This window comes from Leptosomus discolor, chromosome 15 (assembly GCF_034619465.1).
Source record: "Leptosomus discolor isolate bLepDis1 chromosome 15, bLepDis1.hap2, whole genome shotgun sequence".
In the NCBI taxonomy this organism is placed as follows: domain Eukaryota; kingdom Metazoa; phylum Chordata; class Aves; order Leptosomiformes; family Leptosomidae; genus Leptosomus; species Leptosomus discolor.
In genome coordinates this window covers 18630539-18655136 of record NC_141405.1, presented here as the reverse complement: position 1 = coordinate 18655136, position 24598 = coordinate 18630539, and the positions used below count along the sequence as shown (strand labels likewise).

The 24598-nt window shown below is 47.8% G+C and overlaps 1 protein-coding gene across 2 annotated transcripts in view; it reads left to right on the top strand.

Annotated features, from left to right (window-relative positions):
• Positions 1-24598, top strand: part of MAP2K4 (mitogen-activated protein kinase kinase 4) — a 93326-nt gene that overhangs the window by 17013 nt on the left and 51715 nt on the right. For both annotated transcript variants that reach the window (XM_086473379.1, XM_086473378.1), the window contains one exon: positions 19252-19354. In XM_086473379.1, coding sequence (XP_086329505.1) covers positions 19252-19354 — 103 coding nt within the window. The remainder of the gene's footprint in view (positions 1-19251; positions 19355-24598) is intronic.

Below are 24598 nucleotides of genomic sequence, written 5' to 3'. Positions count from 1 at the left end.
TGCCCAACGCTGCCGAGCCGCCCCAGGAACTTGGGGAGCATTTTCTGTTTTCTGGCTGAGGTTGTGCATTGCTCAGACACCCAGTCAAAGTACCCTCTGCAGTAGGGTGGGAGCTTTATTAGAAACCAAGTCTCTGCATCGTTTTTTTTTTCTTTCTTTCTTTCTTTTTTTTTTAATCTGAATTGTAGAAATCTTGTGCCTTTGCATTTCTTTCCATTTGCATTTAGCTTATTTTTTTTCCACTCAATATACATATTTGTTGCAGCAATTCTACTATCTAGAGAGATAATTGTTGATGTTTTTTAAAGAGTTGATGTCTTTAGGTTTTATCGCAGTATATGTTGTGACCACTGTTCAAACACATTTTTTCTGAGATACTGTATATAGAAAATCCTTTGTTGGCCGTAGCTTTTCGCAGGCTGATGCTTTTCTGTCTTAGAAGAGCTGAGAAGGACGTATGCTCCAGTGTTAGAGCACAGATCGAGCCTGCGTGGCAGAATTGCTCCCTGAGGACAGGGTTGGACAACACATACTTATTCTTTAATAGTGATCTATTAGCACAGCATCTACAAATCTTTAGGAAAATTGTTTGAAGCAGGAATTTTGAACCTCTTTTGCAAGCTAGAGCTGTGTGGCAGGATTTGATTTAGACTTGAAGACCTTTCTGCTAAATGCCTGAGATGACAGTGACTGAAATGTGGAAAGAGGTGGAAGAAAAGCATCTGCCCAGATGGAGCGGTGATCTGCTGGAGCCTGAACGGTGGAGCTGTGTTAACGGCTCTGCAGGTGAGGCTGAGTTAGAGATGGGACTTGCTGCTGGGAACAGCTGGCACACGATGTTTCATATGAGCCTTGGTGGCTTAAGAAGGTTGATTAATATTGAGGACAATGACTGGGTTTTGTGACAGTCTTTTTGCCAATGCCCAGTTGTCTGGCACATTAAAGTGACTGTAAATGCTTCTGCAGGGTTTTAGTTACTTCCCCAGCAGTGCTTTTCATCTGAAACTGGGATCTTCTGTCAGGCAGAGACAGTCTGTGCACATTGGAGAGGTTGAAATCTGCTACAAACCAAAATACCCTCAATAAATGATATTTCAGGAAAAAAAATTAAAAAAGGCTTTGTTGTCAGGGTCTTGCAAAATAATGAGGTTTTCCGGAGCTCGGCAGCTGGGTCTGATGGTGTTTAGCCCCTGAAGCAAACTGGTAATGAATGAGGTCTAAGGGATGGGAATTTGTTGTTTCTCATGGCAGGAGTGGACGCGGGCCCTGAGGCTGCTGTATGCTGAGCACCAAAATAACCAGTGAATCCTTTCTGAACAGCTCCGTTGACTTTGTTGGTTATCTGAAAGCGGAGGAAAACCATGTGAACTGCTTTGTTGGTGGCAGGAGGAGACTGTGCAGCGCACCTGCTAGCAGCATGGTGCTGGGGTTGCTGCCATAGGGACTTCAAGAGAGCAGGCAACAAAAAACCCTCCAGCATCACCACAGATTTCTGATGTTGGTAGCTTTGAAGTGAAAATTTGTTGGTATTTCCAGCTTCTGAATCTGTAGTGCGGATACGAGCAATGGTGTGCTGCAGCAGTGTTGCCCACCTGTGGTTTTGCAGTGACAGCATGGAGGTATGGGCTGTGAGCTCCCTGCAGCAGCGTGGTCAGTCACGGACGCTGTGCAGAGGCTCATGGCGGGTGAGGCTGTAAAATACTTCCATTAAAATCGCTTGGCTGACTCCCGTGCCTGGAGGTAGGAATGCAGGTGGGTCAGACCCAGGAGGCTGAAAGGCATGAAAATAAAACCCCCCTAAACCAACACTTTAGCACCTGCCTGCTAGAGTACTGCAGTTCACTTTAAAAATGGGGAAGATACATAAGAGCAGTTGGAAAAATAGGATTGTGCATGGGGTGCTTTCATAGCTGGGGATCTCCTGAAGCATTATGTGGTGGAGACCTTCATCCCCAGAGGTGTTGTGATGGAAATTACACATTTCTATAGGAGCAGCCACTGTTGTGCGTCCGAGGGTAGATTGTCTTGGTTTGAACACCCGAAGTTGTTCATGGCCTGAGTTTTATGCCAGGGAAGATTTTGCACGCTGCTAAAGGAGAAGAGCGAGTGCCTCCTTGCATGCTGCAGGGTTGTTGGCCTGGTTTCCTTGCTGCCTTGGGAATCTGCGTAAAATCAGTCAATCGGTCGTTCCCCAGCGTTAGTCATTGAGTAACAGTTTGAGTTGGGTTGGAAGGGACCTTCAACGACCATGTAGTCCGACATCCTTGCCAGGGACAGGGACATCTTTCAGTAGACCAGGATGCTCAAAGCCCCATCCAAGCTGTCCTTGAACACTGCCAGTGATGGGGCATCAATAACTTCTCTGAGCAACCTGTTCTGGGTCTCGCCACCCTCATTGCAAAACGTTTCTTCTGTATGTCTGGTCTGAACCTGTCCTTTTTCAGTTTAAAACCGTTGAAGGTGTAGATGAAAGGTCTAAATTCTGTCAGCCGGAAGTTTGACCTAATGCAGTAAGGTGCTGGGAGAGCGAGCGTGCTCCTGGGAGGGGACCTTGTCCCGACTGCCTGGGGGGACTGGGGACAGCTGGTGACAAGCAGCAGGGACTGGATCCTGAGACCCTCCTCCCAGCACAGCCAGGGCTGGAGCAGCCACCTGCGCTGCTGGACGGGCAGCGTGTGTCAGCCCGCAGAGCTGCTGAGAGGTGATGGTGGCTTTTTGTCCCCTGTAGGTTTTAACCAGCTGAATTAAGATGTGAACTGTTAGGAGAGCACTCAAGGAGATTCTTTTGACAGAGAACATACCTGGTTTCTTCCTAGCAAAAATTGCTTACAGCAAAGACAGATTTTGGTGTTGAGTATGTTCCGTTAAAAGTACTGTTGACTGTTACATAGTGACAGTGTGTTTGCTTGAATTACCCCCTGGGGTATATTTTAATTGTAGTTTTCTCTTTAAACTGTGTTTTAAAGCGTTAGGAGTGTCGTAGCTGACTGTGCATGTTGGATGCCAACGTCACGTTTATTTTGAAGGAAAGGATAATGGAGGCATTAACACATTTGTGAATTCTCTTACCTACTTAAAGACTTCCTGTTTCACCGGCAAATTTGTAGGTCATGTTTGCCAGCTATTAATGAGAATGATAGGAGCTGTTGTTTTTTATTTAATTTGTCTCTTCAAGCCCACAGTCAGGTCTCAGTAACTGTTGGTAGCAAAACCAGTGGCACTTGCAGTGGGCAGGAGGGGTCTCGCTGGGTCTGGCACTGGATAGCTCGTACCTGTTGCACTTTCCCTGTAGGTCATGGTTTCTGCTGTGGATCCGCTTTCTTTTGCCAGAACAGCAGCATCAAGCCTTTAATCTGAAGGTGGGGTTTTTGTGCTGAGAAGGGAAAAGGCTGTTGCTGTTCTCTGTACAGGAAGATCAAAGGTGTGCAGCGGAGGGGGATGCTTTGCAGATCCTCTGTTTGTGGTAAATGAAAGGACTGTTACACAGATGTCTGAATTTCTCTTGTAAGCTATCGAGAAGTGGCAGGATTTGATCCCAAACTCTCTACATCTCTTTCATGGAAAAACAGCAGCAGGTATCTCAGTTGAAAACGGCAGCTTTGCCTTACTGAATAATTTGACAAAACGGTGTGCTGTCAGGTGAGGCACGAGGTCTGTTGATTTTCTGTTGAGCTGTATTTGAGAGACCATGACAATAAGCAGTCAGTTTATTAATAAACTATGAAATGAGGGGGAAAGTTTGCAATGCAGCCGACTTCCCACAGTGCTGAAAAGAGCAGCTTTTTGCCAGCAGCTTCTGCGCTGCACACCGGGGTGCAGCTCTGCGAGGCAGCTGAACGCAACGCTGAACCTCCCATGGCTTAAAGCCCTGTGCCTTTGCTGTGGCTTAAAGCCCCGCAAGAAGGAGGACCCAAGTAACTGCCGTTCAGCAAGACCTGGACAGGCTGGAGAGCCGTGGGGGAGATATTGAATGAACTGCAACAAGGGCCAGGGTCGAGTCTTGCCTCTGGGAAAGGACAACCCCATGTCCCAGTCTAGGCTGGAGACTGAGCTGTTGGAGAGCAGCGTAGGGCAAAGGGACCTGGGGGTCCTGGTGGGCAGCAGGGTGACCATGAGCCAGCAATGTGCCCTGGTGGCCCAGAAGGCCAGTGGCATCCTGGGGTGTATCAGAAGGGCTGTGGTCAGTAGGTCAAGGGAGGTTCTCCTCCCCCTCTGCTCTGCCCTGGTGAGACCCCATCTGGAATAGTGTGTCCAGGTCTGGGCCCCTCCGTTCAGGAAGCACAGGGAACTGCTGGGAAGAGTCCAGCGCAGAGCCACAAAGGTGATGGAGGGGGTGGAACATCTCCCTTCGGATGAAAGGCTGAGGGAGATGGATCTCTTGAGCTTGGAGAAGAGGAGACTGAGGGGTGACCTCATGAATGGTTATAAATACATAAAGGGCGAGTGTCAGGAGCACGGAGCCGGGCTCTTCTCGGTGATGCCAGTGACAGGACGAGGGGCAACGGGTGCAAGCTGGAGCATGGGATGTTCCACATGGACATAGGGAAAAACTTTTCCACTGTGAGGGTGACAGAGCCCTGGCACAGGCTGCCCAGAGAGGCTGTGGGGTCTCCTCTGGAGATATTCAAAACCCGCCTGGACATGTTCCTGTGTGACCTGCTCTGGGTGGTCCTGCTCTGGCAGGGGGGTTGGACTAGGTGATCTTTCGAGGTCCCTTCCAACCCCTGACATTCTGTGAGTCTGTGATGTCTTTCCCAGGCGACAGCCCGTGTTTCGGTGTAGCTGAGCTCCTGCCTGTGCCTGGCATCTGCCCTCTCCTGAGGAGCACTGTTCCCGAGGTACTTCCTTCCCGTTTATTTTTTGCTGACAAGTCCATATATCAAAAAGGAAAGGGTCTGGGCCTGGGCCTGTTCTTTCTTTTGTATTTTTTTGCTGTTTCTTTTAGGGTTGCAAACCTCAAAACTATTTGAAGTGCATTCCCCAGACTTTGATATTAAGATCACTTCCCAGTGTAGTTTTACTTCTCCTAGGAAGCTGTGTAGCCTTAAAGGGATGCCATGAACAAGTACATTTTCATAGTGTGGCTGTTTCAGTGCTTTGGCTACTTTTTTTGAAAGAAGCTGTGCGCGTGTGCAATGACACATTTTGGAGTGACAGCCATTGTGTTTCCATGGCAGCAAGAGCTGTGATTTTATTAGGCTTCACTTCAGCTACTTTCTCTTGTTTTGTTTTGATAATGAATCAGCTTTGTATAATTTTCATGCTCTTGAGCACCAGCTTGCTAACCTTTCTGAACTGGTATTTACCAAATCATGGGTTGGATACAAAGGGCCCTTCAAGGGACATATGAGATTCAAATGTGGAATAAAATGTCATACAGTATAAAAACAATAAAAGCATGCATGTTACGCACTTTACTTTAGGGAGTTTAATAGGTACTATATGTGTTATTCAAGAGTATTCTAAATAAAAGAGGAGGGTAGTGAGCTCCCAAGGAAGTGGAGGAGGATGAAGGAGAGGATCCTGGTGCAGCACCAGGTGTGTTTTCCAAAGGGTCAGTTCTTCCTTCGGCGGGTGACACGTGCCGTGACTCGGGGCCTGCGGGCGGGGGTGCGGGCACTGAGCTCCCAGCCGGCCCTGGTCCGGAGCGGGGGTGGGTTGGCCTTGCTGGCCCCTTTGCTGACGAGAAACCAGAACTCAGATCTAATGATCTCAGTGGCAGTTTTCATACAACTTGTAAGTGAAGACAGATACAGCTTTAACAGAGACTTCTGTCAGGAGATATTCCTGATGCTTATTTTCTTCACTAGTATATATCAGAACAGTCTTTTCAGGATACTGACCTTGGTTTTTTTTATACCAATAATTTTCTCTTATACCATGAATCTTAGCATATGGGACACCAGCAATTAATGAGCATACGATTTTTCTTCTTTTGTAACCAATATGTAGAGCTAAAGCTGTGATGTTCCAAAAAAAGTCTGCTTTATGCTTTTAATTGTTGGTCAAATTACTGTGTTATATCTTTCTAATGGAATAAATTTGGGCAAAATAAGAAATGGAAGCAGTCCAACTCTCAGATGTGAAGAAGTAAAAAAAAAAAAAAAAAATTTTAAGAAATCAAGAACAACTCAAAGGAGAGTCTTATCTAATGAGCCTCATAAACAGTTTTAAAACTGGGTTATTCAAATCCAATATTCTTTCAATTTTTAGACATGTATTTTATAGTTTGGGGGAAAGTTGCCTGCTTTAACAAGACTGGTTTTGCTAAATTTGCTAAACTGACCTCATTAGATTTTGGAACTCTGTTTAATACTAACTGGGGGAAAAAAAGTTGGGGTTGAGCACCTGCGGGAAAAGGCAGGGCTGCCGCTTCTGGGAGTAACCCCGGTGCAGAGAACTGGAGATCCTGCTGTGCTGGTTCTTTGCAATGGCACGTCTTCCTTCGGGGTGTCATTGCCGTGCCGAGCACAGCGAGCCCCACGTCCTAGGGTCAGGGCCTGCAGATAATGCTGCAGGATAAATACACAATATTGAAAAGCACCTTTTTTATAGTAATAAAAAAGGTGCAGTAATAAAAAGGCAGCTTGTCATTGGAGTTTCTGGACTGGGGAAGGAATGGGTTTGTGTCCTTCAGGCGAGTGCTTGTCAAGGAGCAGAACGTCTTGAGCTGGGTGGTGGAAGGAGCCCAGAGCTCTCACAGAACTTACAGCTGTTGACTGTGATTCGTACGCTGGAGCCACGCTCTTCAGAGCCTCGGTTTTGTCCTAGCTGGAAACACGGGGGTTTTACTCATCTGGAATCACACAGAAAAGGAAAACCACAAACCCATCAGTTTCCGGCTTTGCAGGTTAACGTGGTGCAGCTCTTCATTTCTTTGTACTCTTGCTTTCTGCCCCGTGTTTGCTGTCAGTAGGAGTGGCTACATTAAGATCTGTATTTTTTTTAATATCCTCTTAGATCCATCCTCTCTACACTAGCTGGGTGCCAGCTCTTTGGTTAGAGTTGCACCAGCTGATACACCAAAGCTGTAGTCTGTGGTTTATTGCTGCAGACATTGGTTGCTACAGATGCCTTGGCTGTTGGTCTGGAGTCAGAGTTGGTTGTGTGCAGCTTTCCAGTTCTTCCTGCAGGAAGAAATTTAAATTTTGTAAACACTTCAATCTGTATTATCTTTGCTAACAAAAATGAAGATTTCTGCCACATAGGTCAATACCCATAAAAATCATAGGAGCGGCCAGTTGTTGGCCTGTCAGAGGCAGTTTCAGCAATCTGGCAAGCTCTTGAAGGTGGCGGCGCTGTGACCAGATCCCTTGTTGCATCCAGCCTTCAGTTGAGGCGTGGAAGAGGTTCGGTACCTGCTGCCTTCTGTCCTTCCAGCACGGCAGCAGAGCAGTGAGGTTCACTCTTGGCATTTCAGGTGTTTTGGCAGTTGAATGAAAACGTTGGGCAAGAGCGCCACCACCATGCGTCCTTCTGAAGAGGTTGTGATGCTGCCAGGCTATTAAAGCTGCAAATTCTGTTGGAAACACCAATCGTTGGACATTCCCCAGCACGTCTCAGCAGTGTGAAATGAGGGCTCCTTCATGTGCTCTTCTTGCTACAGCATGTTACTGATTCGTATTGAAGGCTTTGTAAGGCAGCATAAAGCTTGAATTTTTAAGGGCATACAAGATGTTAAATTTTTTTCTGTAAGAAAAATGGGAACTCTAAAGCTGGTGTTCGCAGTGCGCTGGTGTTATGCTTAGTAAGGCCTCTGAGCGCTCGTTAAAAGTGCATTGTTTTGGTGCTGAGAAATAACTGGAGTTACAGATGTGTTTGGCTGTTTCTGTTGGATTTCAGCATAAAGAAGGGTTTGAACAAAGTAACGGAAAGTAAACAGAAGTTTGTTGAAGTGTTTTTAGATTTTTTTTTTTTCTTTTTTATTGCTTGTGGTGTAAGTTTTCCATTGTTTTTCCCTCTCCCAATTCCTTGAAAAGCAAAGTAATGATGGTGCTCGGAGACGAGGTATCGTGTGGAAGCAGGGGACTCGTGGCCACGGTGATGTCGTGCTGGGCAGACCCCGGCACTGAGTCGCGTACGCCCGTTGCAGCATCGAGGCTCTGCTGTCCTGTGAGACAGGGCAGGACAACCAGCCCTGTGGTATGGCTGTGGTGAGGTCTGGGCTGCACTGGACGGGGCCGCGGAAATTCAGCAAACTCGGGTTGTGTCTCCAGTGCAAGTGGCAAGGAAGGATCTGTGGCGAGGGGAGAGGGTGGGTGGTGACAGGGCTGCGCATGGGCGGCAGCTCCTGTCTCTGCTGCCGGCCTGCACGCAGCTGAGCGGCTGGGTTGGGTTCGTGTTGTGCAAACTGCCTTCGTGTCCAAGGGCTGGCGAGCCCAGCGTTGGGTTGAGTTGTGTGAACTCCTGCTGGCTTGGCGTGACGGGGTCCGACAGCTCTCGAGGAGACAAGAGGATGGGATGTGATCGGGGAAGTGAAATCCAGCGGTGGTTGTTAAACACAGGGATACCGTGGTTGGCTGAGGAGGTCCTTCAGCTGGAAGTGATTGGAGGCTGAAAGAGTTTCTGAAGGAAGGATGTCAGGGGTTTGGTGGTTGTTCTCTTCACTGACATCTTCTCGGCGGCATGGTGGAGTGTGGAACGCTGTGCTAGATGCACCACTGCAGCTGTTCTTACGCTCTGTGGGTCTAGCCCTTACCTCTTGAATGAAAAAATCTTTTTCTGAAATTCCAAATTGGAGAAATACAAAAATAGATCATTGCCTGTCTACAGATACCACTTTTGAAGCTTAGCATAAAATTGCCTTGGATTTAGTGTCTAAAAGTTCTCCGAGGGAGTTAAAAAAAAAGCAAACAAAACAAGAACTTTCAAAGACCACTAAAAGCTTTATATGTTCTGTAGACTTTGTTTTGATTTCTTGCTTAGCAGTTGTAAGTACCTCCATTATAATTCAGCAGAACTAGGCAAAAATGCTTTTTGGGACCATGTGTGCCTAGCCAAAATCTTTCCTAATGTTACAATGCAGATAGATAAATATATTTTAAAGAACTTTGCTGCTGAGACCAGGCTTTCAGAAAGGCTCAGCTCCTCTTTAAGTCTGTAAAAGCAATGATTAGATGTTTGAAAGAACAGGACACCTGGGAGCTCACAAACAAGGAAACCAGCTTACATGAAGCAGATCCTAACTTGAAAATTTGGCTTGGTCTGTTTCTAACTATGCATAGATATCAGGTGATAGTGTTTGGAAAAATAAGCATAGATTGCAGAGTTTTGGGTCCAACCAAGGAAATCTGCTGCCCTTGCATTGCGAAGGATTATTTCTTGTGGGAACAGTGGTCAAGTGGAGAAGTAGCCCAGTGCTGGGACCAAAGCATAACCCCTGTGCAGTGGAGCCTGGAGTGGGTTAAAAGCTTGCTCCAGTACGAGTCTCTTCACCACGGCGCAAGCTGTTTCCAATGTTTTATTTGTGCATATTAGTGCAGCTCGAATGTTTTCACACACACGCATTTTCTCTGCTTTGTCTCTTTAGTGGTTCAACGAGTTGGTGACAGGTAACACGTGCTGGTAACTATTGTTTTTCCCCTGACTCTGAAGGGTTCCTGAGATGTTCCTCTCAGCCTTCCCCTGCCCAGTTTGACTGGTTGCTACTTCAAAACAAGCCATTTTCTTAAATATGCTCTATGTGTGTGTGCTGCATGTGGCTCAACAGTAAAATGAGGTGACAGTGACAGCGTCACGGTGGTACCCTGTGTACGTGTGGTTGCACCATGCACTGCTCTCGTGACTTACAGGTGAAGCAAGGACGCAGCGTTGCCATGGTGGCATCCTCAGGTGGTCCTTAGGCTGAGCTCTGGCTGGGCGTGCGGGGCTGGCATTGCCCGCTTCTTTGCTGCCTGCCTTGTTGGTTCGCCCTGTGCTGCTGAGCTGTGTTTTGGGTTACCTGGACCTCTGCTCAGGGAGGAGGTTGTGTCCTGTCCTGCCCGCTGCCCAGTTGCCTGCAGTGCCATCCAAGCTTCCATCTGAGCAGAAGGCTCCAAAGTTACCTGCTTGGTTTAACAGGCTTCACGGGGAGAGACAAAAATGATGTGGAGCAACATGTTCTGCAATGGGGCAGAGCAGCAGCAGGACAAGGAGGGAGCTGGGGAGGTGGAAGACAGGGACAGGGATGCTGAAGTCCCTTTCACAGCTTGCTTCTTCCTGAAACCTGATGAACAAAGGGTTGGAAACCTCCTGCGTGACCTCCCTTGGGAGAAAAGCAAGAGGCAAGAAAAGGAAACGTGCAGGAGTCCTTGTCAGACACTTTCCTCATTTCTGTTGGCATCTTGGGGAACATTTTGCTTAAATGAGTCCAGTTTGCTCTGCTAATCCCACCTGAGACATCCATGAGTCACTGCCCCGTGGACTTCTTTTCTGTTAGAGAGTTCTCAGCAATTACAGTTGGGAGATCCAGACCTGCAGTGCCAGGAGGTGCCTCCTGGCTTGATGGCCGAGGGCTTTCCACGACCTTCCCTACGGACATCAGGACAGCAATTCCTAACTCCCAATGCTGTTTCTTGCTTCCAGCGGGATCCACTTGTGGTCTCTTTTGTCTTCAGAATTAAAAAACGTGATATACACGTGCTGAGGTGGGCAGAATTGGTTGCTACCCCAAGAATAATTGTACTTTAAAGTGGAAAAAGCCCCCCCAGTTCTCTGGTTCCTGCTCTTCTTCCTGATCTGGGGCTGTTGGGCTCTCAGCGGCTGGGTCCGAGGTGTTTATCAGAGCCGGTGGGATGCAGGCTCTGATTGACGTTGCCACTTTCCTGGCGTAGGGTAGCTAGAGGGATGATGGAAACATACTTGTTACTTTATCCAAAGAAACTAAATCCTCTCCATTGACCTTAAGCAAAGGCCTCAAGGGCAGATTTTTTTTCCTTGCTTTTAGTCTGAGAACAGGCTCTTTAAATTAAAAAGGAAAAAAAGAAATCAACCAACCCCCTCCCCAGTCCTCCTCCCTATGGTATATTTTGTAATTCTTGCTGTGCTGTTTCTTAATGAAAAAGTACCTGGCATGGCCCTTTGCGTAATTTATTATTGTTTTACATCAGGAAGGGCTCCAGGCGCCTCGCAATAAATTTCCCAGGGCAGCGTCACCATTTCCTTCTGACGACCGCTGAGGTACAGTCTCTGCAGGATTGTGCTTCACACACGGGCACTGCGAACACTTTGCAGTACTTGTGACTGAAACGAGGCGCTGCTTTGGGAGCAGCTGTTCCCGTTCCAGCTGGTGGAAGGTGCCTGGGACAGCTGGACCCTCCACGTTCTCTTTGTTGGTGTTTCACCAGGCATCTGACAGCGACCGTGAGCGAGGTGTTAAATCGTGCTTTCCAGCGAGAAATTGCCGGAACCCTGGGCTGGGAGGGCAGCTGCCCTCTAACGCTAGTGCTACGCTCTCCTCTCTTGGCAGAGCTGCCCGTCACAGCGTGGCACCAGCACGGCTGGTCGCTGCGCCGTGTCTGCGCTGTTAAGGTCAGCGTAACGCAGCGCTTGCCTAGGCACAGGTTTCAGCTCTTTTACCACAGCTGATCTGATCCCAAGACTTGGGTAGGTTTTACTCTGCTTATGGCTGTTCATACAAATGGTATTTTCATGAAGGGTGACATCAGGAATAATAAATATTAAAGGTTAATGGTGGATTTTGGAGGTTTTGGACACTTCATACTGCTGTGAGTTTCCAGTCTGAGGGAGCTAATCTTAATCTGATTGCAGTTTCTTGCACTCGGAGCCTAACCTACTTTAGCCAGGCTTCACAGTGGATGTATTTATAGTAGCTGTTGCGAGTGCTGTTGGATGTAACATAAAGCATGTCTTGGAAGTTGCAGAGGTGAGTGTCTGCTGGTGCCGGGGGTGTGCAACTGCAAACCACCTCCCAGCCTTAGATCACTGAGATGTCTTGCAAACATTTGGTTTGGTACAGATGTTTTACAGATGTGTAGGGGTTTTGTGAGCGTAGTGGCCAGTGACCCTTCCAGAGTCCTGACTGATCCAGGCTTGTGGGTTGTTGTGCTCCCTGAGCGGAAGCGTGCTGGGGGCTGTAGGTGAACTATGGATAAATACTCTTTCTAATGAGGTGATTTCTAAAAATGAGCATGCTTAGCACATTCCTGCAGTGCAAAATCGTCATCTTGGATTTAAATGCTGGCTCTTGGATTATAGTAAATTGAAGGTTTCATTGGAGGGCAGTAAATGTCGGTAACAGGCAGACATACTGAAAATACTGGTACCCTTGAAAGTGAGTTTCTGTAGGTACAGTTCTTAGAACTAAGAACTCAAACCCCAGGCCTTCTCTTTCATTCAGCCTCCCCAAATACAGCTGCGCTATATGCTGAAATAATTCATGGTTTGTTTCAAAATTTGACTAGTTTTTTCTTGAAAAATGGTTTATCTTGAGGACAAGGCTGGAAACCTACTTTATTCCCAAATTAGTTGTGCTGATGTTGGAGTACATCTGTGAGCAAGACTGGAAAAGAAGGAAATACAACTGCAAGATTGTAGGTTGGAAGGGGCTGCGGGAAGGCAGAGCCGTGCTAGCAGCAGTAGAGATAATGAGCTGCAAATCCTGGGTGCGTTCAGGACATCAGCAGCTGCCGAGCTGCAGGGTAAACATTCCTCTGCTGTCTCTACATCAGAGCAAGCATTTTGTTAGCAGACAAGATCTAACAATTTGGGTAGTAGGAGCTGTTGGAAGAGCAGAGATCTGAGTCATCGGGGGTTTTTTTCCATCTCATGTGAGAGTTGACGCTAGCTTTGCTTTGAGATGCGCTGGAAGAGGTCAGACCTGATAGTTTTCTCTTAAGAAGATAACCTCAAACATTCAGCTCCCTTTCCAAATGGTAGCAAATCACCCAACCCATTGGGCCCCCTGGCATCCCTCCCTCCTCATTTTATCTGTCTTTCTGTTGTCATGTTTTAGTTTTACAAGGGAGAGGTAAAAAGGTTGCACAGTTCATCCTTTGGTCATCCTTCCTGCTGTTTGCTGCCACAGCTCATTTTCCTGTGGTTGTATTTCTTTTTTCTAGTTACAGTAAGGAAGTAGAGCACAGACTTGGTTCCTGGTGTGTTGCTCCTCCACAAACAGCAGAGACATTTCAGCATCTGACCAGAGACAATCTTCACCTTTGTACTGTGACAGAGTCACGCTGGCACTGACAACAAGAGGTTGATACAGCAGATGTGAGCCAAGTGGAAGGCATTTTGGCAGGAGTCAGTTTACATCCCTGCAGGACAGAAACCTTGACAAAAAATCCATTGAAGTTTTGAAAATCTTACTGCTTAAAAAGTGAGGATTTTCTTATGCATTTAACCTGAACATTATTAGCTGTGTTGTTGAGGTGTGGCATTGTAACGGGTCTGCGTGGCAAGGTTTTGGTATAGGGGGGATTTACAGAGGTGGCTTCTGTACGAAGCCGCTAGAAGTTTCCCTATGTCGGATACAGCGCATGCCAGCTGGCTTTAAGACGGACCCGCCGCTGGCCAAGGCTGAGCCCATCAGCAACAGCGTTTTTCGCCTCTGGGACAACGTATTTAAGAGAGTGAAGAAGTTGTTGTGCAGCAGGAATTGCAGCGAGTGAGAAGAGTGAGAATATGGGAGAGGAACACCCTGCAGACACCCAGGGCAGTGCAGAAGGAGGGGCAGGAGATGCTGCAGGTGCCAGAGCAGTGATTCCCCTGCAGCCTGTGGTGAAGACCACGGTGAGGCAGGCTGTGCCCCTGCAGCCCGTGGGCGGTGGAGCAGATGACTGCCTACACCCCGTGGAGGGCCCCACGCCCGAGTAGGTGGATCCCTGAAGGAAGCTGTGACCCCGTGGGAAGCCTGCACCGGAGCAGGCTCCTGGCAGGACCTGTGGCCCGTGGAGAGAGAGCAGCCCCCGCTGGAGCAGGTTTGCTGCTGGTGACCCCGTGAGGGGGCTGACGCTGGAGCAGTCGGTTCCTGAAGGACGGCACCCCATGGAAGAGACCCACGTTGGAGCAGTTCATGAAGGACTGAACCCGTGGGAAGACTCACGCTGGAGAAGTCACGAAGGACTTTATCCCGTGACGGGGACCCCACATTGGAGCAGGGGAAACGTGTGAGGAGTCCTCCCCCTGAGGAGGAAGGAGCGGCAGAAAACAACAGTGTGATGAACTGACCCCAACCCCCATTCCCTGATTTCCCCCCTGTGCCACTGGGGGGGAGGAGGGAGGAAAATCGGGATCAAAGTTAAGCCCAGGAAAGGAGGGAGGGGTGGGGGGAAGGTGTTTTAAGATTTGGTTTTATTTCTCATTACTCCTCTCTGAGTTAATTGGCAATAAATTACATTTTTCCTTTAATGGAGTCTGGTTTGCCCGTGACGGTAACTGCTGAGTGATCTCCCTGTCCTGATCTCAACCCCACAAGCCTGTTGTTGTTATTTTTTTTTTCCTCTCCTCTCTCCTGTCCAGTTAAGGAGGGGGAGTGATAGAGTGGCTTTGGTGGGCACCTGGCATTTTGGCCAGGGTCAGCCCACCCCAGGCATGCAGGGATGGGGGTGAGGAAATTCTAGGGAATTAGGATTGCTTTCTCGAGCAAGTGACTCAGGCTTGAAGAAGTAACGGATTTCCTAGATGAAGTAAAAATAGTGATACAGATTATAACTCTGGAGGAATACACATCTGCTAGATGGCTATGCTTGTGTGAAGAGTAGTTGGCTGTGGTTGTGGTAAAGGGGCCTCAAAAAGAGTGATGAGAACCTAATTGGAGAGCCAAGTGCTTGGATTAATCCTAGTGATGGATAGCAGCACATAAATAATTATACACTTAACCTAGGATCCATTCACCAGTGCAGCAAGAAACAAATGCCTGCTCTGAGCCTGAATTCGTCTTCTGTGGCCATTGTGTCGGTGAGTCTCCAGTGTGATCTTGGCAAGGCTTCCCAGTCGCTTTTCACTGTGTCCGTTTTGGCTACGGTCTATGAAATGCCAAGGGATGTGCATTTGTGGAGTAGCAGGACACAAGGGATCACGTCCTTCCTTACCTCAGTTCCACATTGCAGCCTGTTGCTGAAACAACAACATCCTTTTAAAAATGGGTTTGAGAACAAGAATACCATTATTTTAAGGCTACAGCGATTTGAATTAAGGATTGCTATCCTTATGGATAGAAGATTAACTTATTTACAATCAGAAAGCTATTTCGTCTGTCTTTTTCTTCCCTGAGAGCAGCATAATTTAGGATACAATCCTGTTTAGATTCCCTCAAAACATAAGTGAATACTTCCCTTACCACTTTAGCTCAGCCAGAGCCAAGGACATCCTGCAAACAAATACAGTCTGGACTTAGTGTAACCATTAACATACAGCTGAAATAATCCACTAGTCCAAATTGGGAAGACCCTAAGTTGAGAAACTTCATAGTTTCATGAGAATTAACCTAATTTACGAAAAAGTGCTGTGTTCCAAAGTTAGTTTTGGTTTCTTCGAAATCATTATTTCTCCAGTGATCTTTAAGTTTACAGTTCTCAGAGAAATAGATGTTATAGTGGTCAATGATTAGAATTATGCGTTAAGTTAACAAAACTTTTAAAGGACATTTAATTTATGTAAGGTAGATATTTCTGCAGCACATTTTAGGACAATTTTGAGCACACCACTTGGTGGTGATAAGGGCATTAGTGAATTTTGAAAGCAACATTAGCCCCAGGCCTCTTTATTATAGCAGAACAGCGTGGTCTGGAATAAATCTGTGCATAGCAAAATCACCAGCAAAACTCTTAGGTCTAAAGAGGCCGTTTTGCCTACGGTTAGCTTTGTGTGATGTTTCTGCAAGGAATAGGGGCGTGGAGGTGTCAGAAGTCTTTTTTGGAATGAAACTTTTGCTGCCTTTTTGGTTTTGTTCAACTCCTCTTTTGTTTCTGAGTCGCGTATAAGGGCGAATTGACCTCTTTGGCTTCTTTTAAGTGATTCTTCTGCAGTTCATCGGGCGCATGTGCTGCTAGAGCCTGAGCTTAGAAATTCTTTTTTTCTGTTACCTACCCAACAGCCGAACTTCCTTCTCTGCACGGTTCGTAGCACCGGTACTTGCTCAGAAGCAGGGTGCTGTGGTTCAGGGCAGAGGGAATGGGTGTGAGGACGTGGTGGGTTTGATGGACAATTATTGAAATGAGAATGAAATGTTACTGTCACCTGACAGTCTTCGAAACAGCATGTTGTTGCTCTGTCAGTGCCTGCCTCTCGCTGTCTCTGTAGGCTTCCCGTTGCACTGCCTGCTTCACAAGATTTTGGAGTGTCGAAGTCCGAGCAGGAGAGGAGGCTTGCTCTGTCTACGAAGATATTCCTCATGGTACAGAGCACTGGACAGCCTCAGTGAAGGGCAGGGATGGAGGTCGGTCAGAATTTAGTAGAGATACCAGGCCATTCTGCTGAGCTTGGGGAGGGACGCTGTGGCTCCAATTAGGTGCTTTTCAGGAGAATAAGTGTATATGTAGTAAACACGTGGAAAAAATTTTCTTTGTAGGAAAAAGATTAAAGAAAGTTTTGAAAATGGAGGAACCTCAAAGATGGAACCTTGTGTTGAGAAGTCAGTTTGTCGGACAGGACAGTTGATGGATATTTTTGGCATTCTTTCATTTGCTAAGCTACGTTATTTTTTTATTTATTTATTGTCCCAACAGAACAAAATAAGAGTATGGTACTAAAGGGAGTGTACCCCAAAGCAGACCAGCTTTCAGCACCAGCAGTGGTGTTGCTTCCTGTTCTGATGAACAGATCCATACTTTTACTCTTGAAACGAGCAAGACATGCGTTGCTTATCTTGTTGTGGTGTGCTCAGGATTTTTAAAACCAAGTATTTTGTTGTTTGTCTACTTACAGTGCTGCAGCCCAGACCCTACTGTGCCATCTCTTTTTGGGGAACGTACCTGAGAAAGACCCATTGGGAGTGTTGAGCTCTGTGCTGGAGCAGTCTCGCCCCAATCAGGTGCACCCAGGCTGGGCATCCTCGCTTTCACTCTTCCCCACCGTTATTGGTGATGAAAGGCCCAGTATCACTGACTGGGACCTTAGGGAAATCTGCTGGTGAATTGTCACCAAAAGATGGTGATGTGCTATTTATTTTAGGTGGTTGATGCAAAGCTTTTGATAATCAGTTTCACACTGTTGGATTTTGTGCGAGTTTCTTCTGTGGCATTTATGTGTACAAGTTCTGTGATTTTTAGAAAATGCAACGTGTATGCAGATATTTCCAGATTATTGTGTTGCAGTGGGATCAAAACTGAATGTATCAGTAATTTAAAAGTAAAAGGTATGATAGAGGAAATAGGGGGTCATCTCTGTGTGAAAATCACACACAGGGAGCGATCGGAGTCATGTTGCGGAGCTCCACGTGCTGTGGGTCGGGTAATGCCAGCAGCAGCACCCGTGTCCTGCAGCGAGACCTCAAGGCAAAACTTAACCCAGATATATCTGAACCTGTCACTCGCATCCAGATGAGCTCGTCTGGGACAGCAGGTGTGGAGGAGCCTCAGATGGGTGTTTGCTGGGCACAAGCTTTCCCAAGCCTTCCAGACTGCAGGGTGTGTGTATTTCTTTTGAGGACATACCTAATTCTGAGGTTTGTTGAGTTTTTCAGGCTGGTTTTAGATGCATGTTGCCACAATGATCTTAAGCATCTTTTCCAACCTCAATGATTCCGTGAGTGAGTTGGGCGCCGGTGTCTTCTCCCAAGTAACAAGTGATAGGACAAGATGAGACAGCCTCAAGTTGCACCAGGGAGTGTTTAGACTGGACAGTAGGAAAATTCTCTTCACTGAAAGGGTTAGCAAGCATTGGAAGAGGCTGCCCAGGGAAGTGGTTGGGTCACCATCCCTGAAGGTGTTTAAAAGACATGTAGATGTGGTGCTTAGGGACATGGTTTAGTGGTGGGGTTAGCAGTGTTAGGTTAATGGTTGGACTCGATGATCTTAAAGGTTTTTTTCCAACCTAAAGAATTCTGTGGTTCAGTGATCCTTGTAGTATTTCATGCCCTGAAATTGCTGTAAAGTGCTTTGACCTGTAACCATTTTTCTTCTGGTTTTTTTTTGGTCTTGGGGTTACCCAGAACACCTCTTTGTGCAAGGTAGAGGAACGCTGCAGAGCAGTGTGGTGCCTTCCGGCTTTTCCCAGGAGGGCTGTGAGATGGTTGGGAATGGGTGCAGGCAAAGGAAGGTTGTTGGGAAAATCCAGTATTGTGCGAGCTTCAGGTGGCTGGTGCCTCCTGGGATGAGCAGCAGCGAGTCGTGAAGACATCGCCCAGGCAGCGGGAAGCCCAGGAGGGTTCAGACACAGGCTTCTGGGAAGGCAGGGTGGAAGAGGCCCCTGTCTCGTCGTGTTCTGGTGGAGAGAAGCGCCGGCTTCCTGCAACCGAACGGGAACAAGGCGGCATCTTCTGCAGCCCAGTGGGAGAGCTGGGAAGAGGCGTCGGTCCCTGATCCTACTGTTGCTGGAGCAGGTCATCTCAACTTCAATGAGAAATACATAGCCAGTGTCTGGAGCAGTGACCAGGACCTCTCCCACCCTACTAGTTATTTATTTTCTTTTTCCCGGTGCTTTCTCAGTTGGCTGCAGAGCAAAGCTTTCTCTCACCTGGCCATCCTTCTGATGGGCTGTACCTTGCTCACTGCTTGGCGACTCACTTGGCAGAAGGAGGGCACGGCAAGTCTCCGCCATACTCACTTAAGCCTGGTTATCTCCGTTGGCTGTCAGGCTGAGGAAACCTGTCAGCCCTCCTGCAGTTGGGGTGTTCGTAAAAGACATCCCAAGGTGCCCTTTGCCCTCCTCAGCACCATCCACCCTGGGTCTGGTGGCGTGCCCAGGCTGTGCTGAGCAGGTCGGGCTCCTTTGCCACCGTGGCTGAAGTGGAGCCTGCCAACGTGGATCTGTTTAGAGGCGTGGTTGTGCGTGGGGGGGGCTCAGGTCCCTGGTGTGGAGGTGGCCTGAGGCTGCTGGTAGCCCTGGCAGCCGACCTTGGTGCTCCAGCTGCCACAGGAGGTGCTTTGGACATCTCGCTTTGGCGACTGACTTGGGATGAGACGGGGCAGGACCTTGGGGCGAGAGCTGGCTCCATTTCTCCATCCCTGGGCCCCTACCACAAGCTGTGATTTGCTCACGTTATTGAGATGTGTGTCCCTGTTCTTACAGTGAGTTTTTTCTATTTGTTTCCAGATGCTCTTAATATTTTGTGGCTGACAAAAAGTTTACTTTGTGTTCGTTGTCTCCCAGGTAAACGCAAAGCGCTGAAGTTAAATTTTGCAAATCCACCTTTCAAGTCCACAGCAAGATTTACTCTAAACACTTCTGGAGTTCCTTTCCAAAATCCACACATGTGAGTATAAAGCCAAAGGCACAACTAGTGGAACAACGTTGAAATTGTTTAGCCAATGCCCAGTGTTATTTTAAATGAAGTTTAATTGCTTCAGTTATTTGTAGGTTGTTCAAATCTGTCAGTTTGAGTCACTGTAGATTTTTTTTTAATTACCTTTTTTTCCAGAATTAAAAAAAAAGGTTAAATTTGGAATCTGCCTGTTCTGCTTTGGAGCTACTGCCTTCCAGAATTGATTGAGATAAATTGTAGCCGATAAAGCAAGATATGCCTATACTTAATTTCCAGACCTATTCATTGCCATTTTCCTGTCTCTTTATTCAGTGCTTATTACTTTTTGTTAGAGATAAGTTCTTGTTTCTGTGTTACTTGTGAAAGACATAACTGTGATAGATTTTTTTTCAGCACTAAAATAAACAAAGGTTTGAGGATTATCATTATACCAATGTGGAGATGTCAGGGAGCTACGCAGTGATTAGCTCTCGCTGAGTTTTCTAGGCAGCTAGCTACAGGATATCCTTATCCAAAGTTTGGATGCAAGTGTGGCACAGAGCTGTTCCTGACACTAGTAAATCACAGTAGTGCATCATCACAGAAAATACTAGCTTTGTATCCTCAGATCCACCAATCTAGATTAATGGGTGACACACCCACAGCCTGTATGTGTGGTAGAATGCAGTTAGCATGCAAAGATGTCCCAGATTTTTCCTCTCTAAGTTCCCCAGCAGATCTCCAGAGTTTTGTCAGTGGCAAGTCTCAGAAACTGCACCTGCAGCTTCCCACGCTGCCTGGACTTTTGGGGGTGTCCCGTGTTGTAGGCTGCTCCTGCTTGGCTCTGCATGTTGCTGCCTCTCTCCTTGAGCTCAGTGCCTTCTGCTTCCCCAGGATGTACCCTCTGGGGTCTGTTCCTATTTCTGGTAGCTTCTTTACGGTGGGGATTTTCAAGGAAGAAAGTTAGAAACATGTTTCTGATGAATTATCAATAGTAATTACAACGTCTGGAAATTTTATGGAGTACTTTAGATGATTCTTCTTACCATCACAAGTGACCTTTCCAGCAAGTCCTCCTCTCTCCTCCTCTCTTTTCCTCTCTGAGATAGAACATTCTTACTGGTTGTAAAGGTAGCATTTATATATTCACTTTTTGTGTCTCACTGCATCATCAGACCTTTGTAAAAATTTTCTATAGAGCCCCATCTGGGGCTCTTCCCTCTCTCAAACCTCCCTAGCCTATTAAATAAAGGACTCAAGTCTCTGCTAGTGAGTTCCCACCATCATCCATCTATAGGAATTTGACTTTTCTGTGTTTATCTACACGGATTTCTGTCTCGGATTCACTGGACGTCACAGTGGCTCTTGTCTAGCACAGAAGAGCTTTGTCGTTAGTCGGTGGCATCTTAAGTTTCATGTTTGTGCAAGTGACTGTCAACATTGTCCATTACAAAGGTGCTGCTCTGTGTCTGTGGGAGTTACAGTTGTTGGGAGGGGTTGGATCCTGGGCTGTTGATGGTGTAAGTGGTTCTGAGGGCTTGGAAGTGTTTTGGGTTGGATATGAGAGCTGTTCAGGTGTCAAAAATGACGGTGATGTGTCTGTGCTAAAGCTTTCTTGGGAGGCTACGAGCTGTAATAGCCATTTCTATTTGAAGGAGATGGATGCTGTTGGTTGGATTGCTTTCTCTGTGTTGAGGCTGACTAAGCTTGGGTACGGCTAATTCATCCTCATGTCTTTCGTGTTGTCCATAGTGGATGCTGTTCCTTAAAAGCAACGTTCACGTCTCCTGGTTGCACGCTTCTCTCAAGTGTTTGTCTCGCAGCTGGTGCATCACAGTGATGTATCTGCATCTCCTGCCTGCTTCCCAGAGAGGCTGGGATGATTTTTCCTCTGTTGTCTAGAAACCTCTCTAGGCTTCAGATTTGAATTGGAAATTCCAGACCTCCTGGCCCAGATGCGTTACCAGTGCAAGGTGTGTTTCTGTTCCCTGAGTCACTTCCCCAGCCTGACGGAGCGGAGTGACCTCGGCGCCCTCCCGAGATGGGCGCTGGTTCGACACTGCTGGGGGTTTCCTTGTGCAGACCCTGTTGGTCCAGATGGGTGGATCTGAAGATACAGAGAGGTCAATTTCTCACACGAAATTTGGGTTTCTGTGACTTGGATCCACCGATCCGGAGGTGTCCTGTTGCTCCTGCCTCCAGGAGGGCAGAGGGTCCTGTCAAATGCGTGTGTCTGTGCCGAGCTCTGGCTGGGGCGCAACAGGAGGCAGCGAGCAGTGACCTGCAGCTGCCATGAGATGTAAATTGCCTATTAGCTGTATTTTGCTTGATTAACAGGTTGTGGTCGGGGAACTGATCAGGCTGGATTGGTGGATGTTCAGGTAAGAGTGTGGTTTCTTACTATGTAGAAGAAAACAAAGGAGCAAATGGGGCTCCTCATGCCCATGCGTTTGTTAAGAGCGAGGAAGCCTCTGTGTAAACTGCATCAGCAGAGCAGAGGCACTGCTGCCAAGGAGGGAAGGCACATTGTGCCAGAGGCGGCCTTGGAAATTTCAGGATATTGGGTGTAGCTGTGTTCCTCCTCAGTGTCGAGGCTCCATACCCTGGTAGAACGCATATGGACCCCATGTACCCTGTCATGGTGTGAGTTTGGCTTTCTTTTTAGGGTTTGTTTCTCGGTCTGAGAGATCTCAGGACTGTGGAAAAAGAAGTTGGGGAGTGTGGAGGAAACCATTTTGGGAATCACTGTAAGCCAGGGGTGGAGTTTAGCTCCAGTGAGCAGGGGTGATGCACACGCAAGCTGGAGGGGACTCAGTATGGTTTCCACAGAGGAGTTTTCCAGGTGATCTGTGCACAATTTCTGACTCTGTTCATTCATGCTAGTTCCTTGGGTTTAATGGCATGTTGTCTGGAGAAATGATTTCAAAGGCCATGGAATCTCAGTTGCAAAATGTGGCGTTATTAAGACTCTGACCAGTGCTTCCCAGTTGCCTTACACCCCATGGCACAGAATACCCCCTGTAGCCTGGCAAGCATCACGTCCACTGCGCTCCAGCCCAGAGGCTGTTGCCAGAGCTTTGCTGCTCTCATGGGGAGAGGCTTTTTGTTAATAGATAGGCTATGCCGTGGAATACTGTTGCCAGGGGGAGAAAGCATAGATCAAACACAAACAAAGCATAGAAAGGTGGGACATGGGTTCCCAAATCTTTTTCCTGCCTCTTCTTGTCTTTTCTTTCCCATCTGCGGTGGTTTTGAGCCACATCTTATGGTTTGGGTCTCAGGCTGGGGCTGCATTCCTCCAGGATGTACGAGTATCTGCACCCTGCCTTGGGTCAGATACAGAGCAACACACAGGAATGCGAGACCACGTGCAGAAGCAGGAGGAGCTAGTGAGTGGTCGGGACCTCTGAGCTGTGCTGTGCCATCTCCGTGATGGCCTTGGAGCTGGGAGCTGGTGAGAACTGCAGTGGCCAAGTGGCAGCGGGTGGCATGGCCCTGCTGGTCGTATCCATCCTTGCCCAGCCCATGGCACCCTGGGCCCCTGCCCAGGACACTTCCCTTCTTCACCCTTCCCAGTGCACCTGCTACCAGCTGCGTTGGGACGTGTTGAAGGAGGTCGCCTTTGTCATAGATGACCAGGAAACCAAGTGAGGAGACGAGCAGAGCAGAGGCTACAACTGCTCAGACTGGAGCCAGTGGCAAAACCTCTTACATCTCCAGTGCTGCTAGGGTTTTGCCCTAAATATTTTCTGAATTAGAACGTGTTAAAATCGGGGGGCTTTGAAGTGACCTTTAAATAGGAGACTGACTCAGGGTGGCTTTGAATGACATTAGAGACTCGAGGTACTTTTGTAGTTGCTAGAATTTGGACTATGGCTCCCTGAAATCTCCCCTCCTGGTGATACCGAGGGCTGAGACATCCCTTATTGCAACTAAAAGGCTCTGTGGATGGCTTCCCTGTGCAGATCCTGGGGGGCGGGTGGGCAGAGCCCCGGGATGGTGTGTTGAGCAGCAGGGAGCGAGATGGGGGGTTGAAAGGAGGGTCCATTCTGGTTCTGTGGCTGCATGTGAGTGATGGAGCTACAGAGGACACGTGTCTTGTTTGGTTCAGCTGTGACTGCTGCCACCAAATCTACTTTGTAAGCACAAAGAGATTTTGTCTAGGTGTGGCATGCTACCCAGCCTGTCCGTAGGGTGTCTGGTGCAGTGCTATACATAATTTTGCATGCGACCTTTGCAGGGGAAAGGCAGAATGGAGCCTGAATTACAGAGAGTAGTTGGGGAGTAAAATTCTTACTTGAAAGGATACAGAGTGTAGAGAAGATGTAGGTGTTCTGCTGACAGCTGGTGCCCCAGGCCAGGGAAGTGTCTGCTCCTGCTTGCGCCTGGTCACAGTCAGCAAGGCTGTGTGTCATTGCCATGATCTGCCGGCTGGGTGGCAGGGGAGGCTATGGAGAGCTGTCGGCTGACACCGTGGTTCTCCTTGCTCAGTCTGTGTTGCTGACTTAGACCAGGTTAACGAGTGCTAACTTTGTTTTCCCTGCAGCAGACATTGCAGGGGCTGGAGGGCACGAGCCATGGTTAGGGTGAGCTCTTAAACTTCCGACCCACTTTTTTTCAATTGCTATTTCCAACCGACTGAAAAGCATCTCACCTTTTACCTCATCTGTTCTGCGTCCAAGTAGGATTTAGGTCACGAACAAAATTAGATTACTCGATTATCTGTCTGTAAGCTCTACAGAGCTACTTGCAGCTGGTGGCCTTTGCTGAAAGGAGGTTCAGATCACACTAACAGGGGGATGATGTGGTGAGATGTGACTGTACAGCTGTGCACAGCAGGCTTGTCTGGTGGCTCTCTGTGGTGTGCTGGCCATCGCTGGCGTCCGTTGAACCGAGGTGTTTGATTTGCTGTAGGTGAGTTTTTCAGCGTTCTGGAAAATGCACTCTAGTGGTGCAGTGATGCCTTGGTCTGGACTTCAGACTGCAGAATGTAGATCCACCTGCTAAGAAACGAGCATGCACACAGGATTTTGTTTGGCATCTGGTTCACAGCACGCTGCTGCTCGAGTACCCTGCCTGCTGGCTTTGCAGTCTCTTGGCTGTCAGAGGTGCCGCCTCTCTAGGACTTGTACACCAGAGCATTGCAGTCTCATCAGGAAAGGTGACAAAGTGAAATGACCTCTTTTGATGCTCACAAACCGAGCTCCTGAACTGTCTGGTGGCCTGTTGGACTCCGTAACCTCCCTGTTGCATCTG